Source organism: Penaeus monodon, chromosome 22, assembly GCF_015228065.2.
Source record: "Penaeus monodon isolate SGIC_2016 chromosome 22, NSTDA_Pmon_1, whole genome shotgun sequence".
NCBI classification, from domain to species: Eukaryota; Metazoa; Arthropoda; class Malacostraca; order Decapoda; family Penaeidae; genus Penaeus; species Penaeus monodon.
In genome coordinates this window covers 7,068,332-7,070,242 of record NC_051407.1, presented here as the reverse complement: position 1 = coordinate 7,070,242, position 1,911 = coordinate 7,068,332, and the positions used below count along the sequence as shown (strand labels likewise).

Below are 1,911 nucleotides of genomic sequence, written 5' to 3'. Positions count from 1 at the left end.
TCGAGGAAATATAGCAACGATATGATTTCCACAATATATATACTACAGATCTATGATTTTTTAATGTCTATTTGTTACGTTGAAATATATAATCAACCAGTAGCTCTTTTCGATATGTCTGCCTCATGTTATGGTTATGCAAATGCTTCTTACTATGTAAATAAGTTTGATAGAAATGATAATGTATCATAAATGTCATTTGTTGTGTTGGTCAATGCTGTTTAAACGCATTCAACGAATTGCCACGAGGAAGATATGGTAGTTCCTAAAACACTGTTAACAAACCGTACAGTACGTAAGTTGCTTTCTTTGTTTCAGTATTTGCATATATGCTTAACATTAGCTCAGTTTCAAAAATACACTCTAATATAGTATTATCTGAAAATGAATGTCAAACTATAATTATCATTATAAATTGCTCTACACATTTAGAATAATAGATTACTGTAATATTTATGAAAGACAGTTTTAATTATTAACCATCTTTTCTCAATTGATACTGCTATACACCAGTCCAGTTTCCTGTCTGTCTAATATGTTCTCGTATTAGCAAGATTATGACACATTTGATTTAAACTTTGGTAATTCGAAAAGCTTACTGTTAACAATAAATCTGGAAGAGTGAAGTATGCAGCACTTACAGCGTTAAATCCTTTGCAATGTTTACACCAAATGAAACTGAAATTCCATACTGCGCCTAAATTTCGTTTACATCTTAACGAGTTCCAGTAGCTTCACTTAATATCGTAGGAAGATGATAGTGTCATAGAATAGGAAGAGTAATGTAATGTAGTGTCACTGTTTTATTTGAAGTTTGTGCATAAAAATAATAAAAATAAATTTAGTTATTTTACAACCTACTTGTAACAAGTCGAAGTTCCTTTCTTGTAACTGAATGTTTAACAATATCTAATCTACACATAAAGATTGTAAAATTTCTTAAAAGCAACAAAATAACATTCTGGAGTACGGTTATATATCTGTCAGAAACGGCCGGATAACCGATATAAAATTTAAACCGTAACAAAAGCACCAACTCTGGCATTGAACTTTCATGCTGAAAGCGTGGGCGTAATTCGTAAACAGATTTTATGGTGCAGTGTACAGGTTCGTGGGCGGGAACGGAGGAGTGTATGCTCCACCGATGCTTCCATAACCTGAGTTTCCTCCACTAATTCCGCTGCTCGTCCCGAAAGCACCAGTTCCTCCAAAAGCACCACTTCCTCCTAAACTGGTGGTGCCTCCGAAGTCTCCACCTCCGTTCACACTTGTGGCAACAGTATCGCTACTTCCAACCCCACCTCTGATAGCACCACTACTGCTGCTGTCACCGATTATTTTGCCATCTCCCTGAGAAGCTGTGCCCAATGCACTCTGAAGATCTACTCCGCTGGGTAGGGTTGGGTTCTCTCCTTCAGCATAGTTCACGAAATACACCTCGGGGTTGGCTGGCGGCGGGGCCGTGACCTCGATTACCCTTTGGCCGTGTTCTGATTGTTTGTTGAGGACATACACAACATGCTGCTGTTTCGGAGGAGGTACGACAACGGGATCTGGTCCGAGGAATCCGTGTGGAGTTCGAATGAGTAGGATATTTGTGTCCACTGTTGGCTCAGGGATGTTTGTTGGAGCGGTAGAGAAAACCGTGTTAGGAGGGACTTCGTACAGAAACACATGTCGATTTTCTCGTGGAGTGACGCATCTACCATCGGCATGGCGTACCTGTCCACCACTACAGCCGCCAACGTCAACGGATGACCCAATTGGGGTGGGAAGACCATAGGCACGAAGGTCTGCTGACGCAGCTGCCGCTAATACTAAGATTAAAATCTTAAAAGAAACATAGAGATAGGAAAGCTAGAGTATACGTTTCAGTATTATCAAATCCTACCATAAAAATTGAGAAATTCC

General features: G+C 39.3%; 1 protein-coding gene across 1 annotated transcript in view; it reads right to left on the bottom strand.

The window, feature by feature from the left end:
* Positions 1–790: 790 nt before the first annotated feature.
* Positions 791–1,911, bottom strand: part of LOC119587247 (ATP-dependent RNA helicase A-like) — a 1,576-nt gene continuing 455 nt past the window's right edge. The window contains exon 2 of the mRNA XM_037936001.1: positions 791–1,830. Coding sequence (XP_037791929.1) covers positions 1,090–1,830 — 741 coding nt within the window. The 3' untranslated portion in view covers positions 791–1,089. The remainder of the gene's footprint in view (positions 1,831–1,911) is intronic.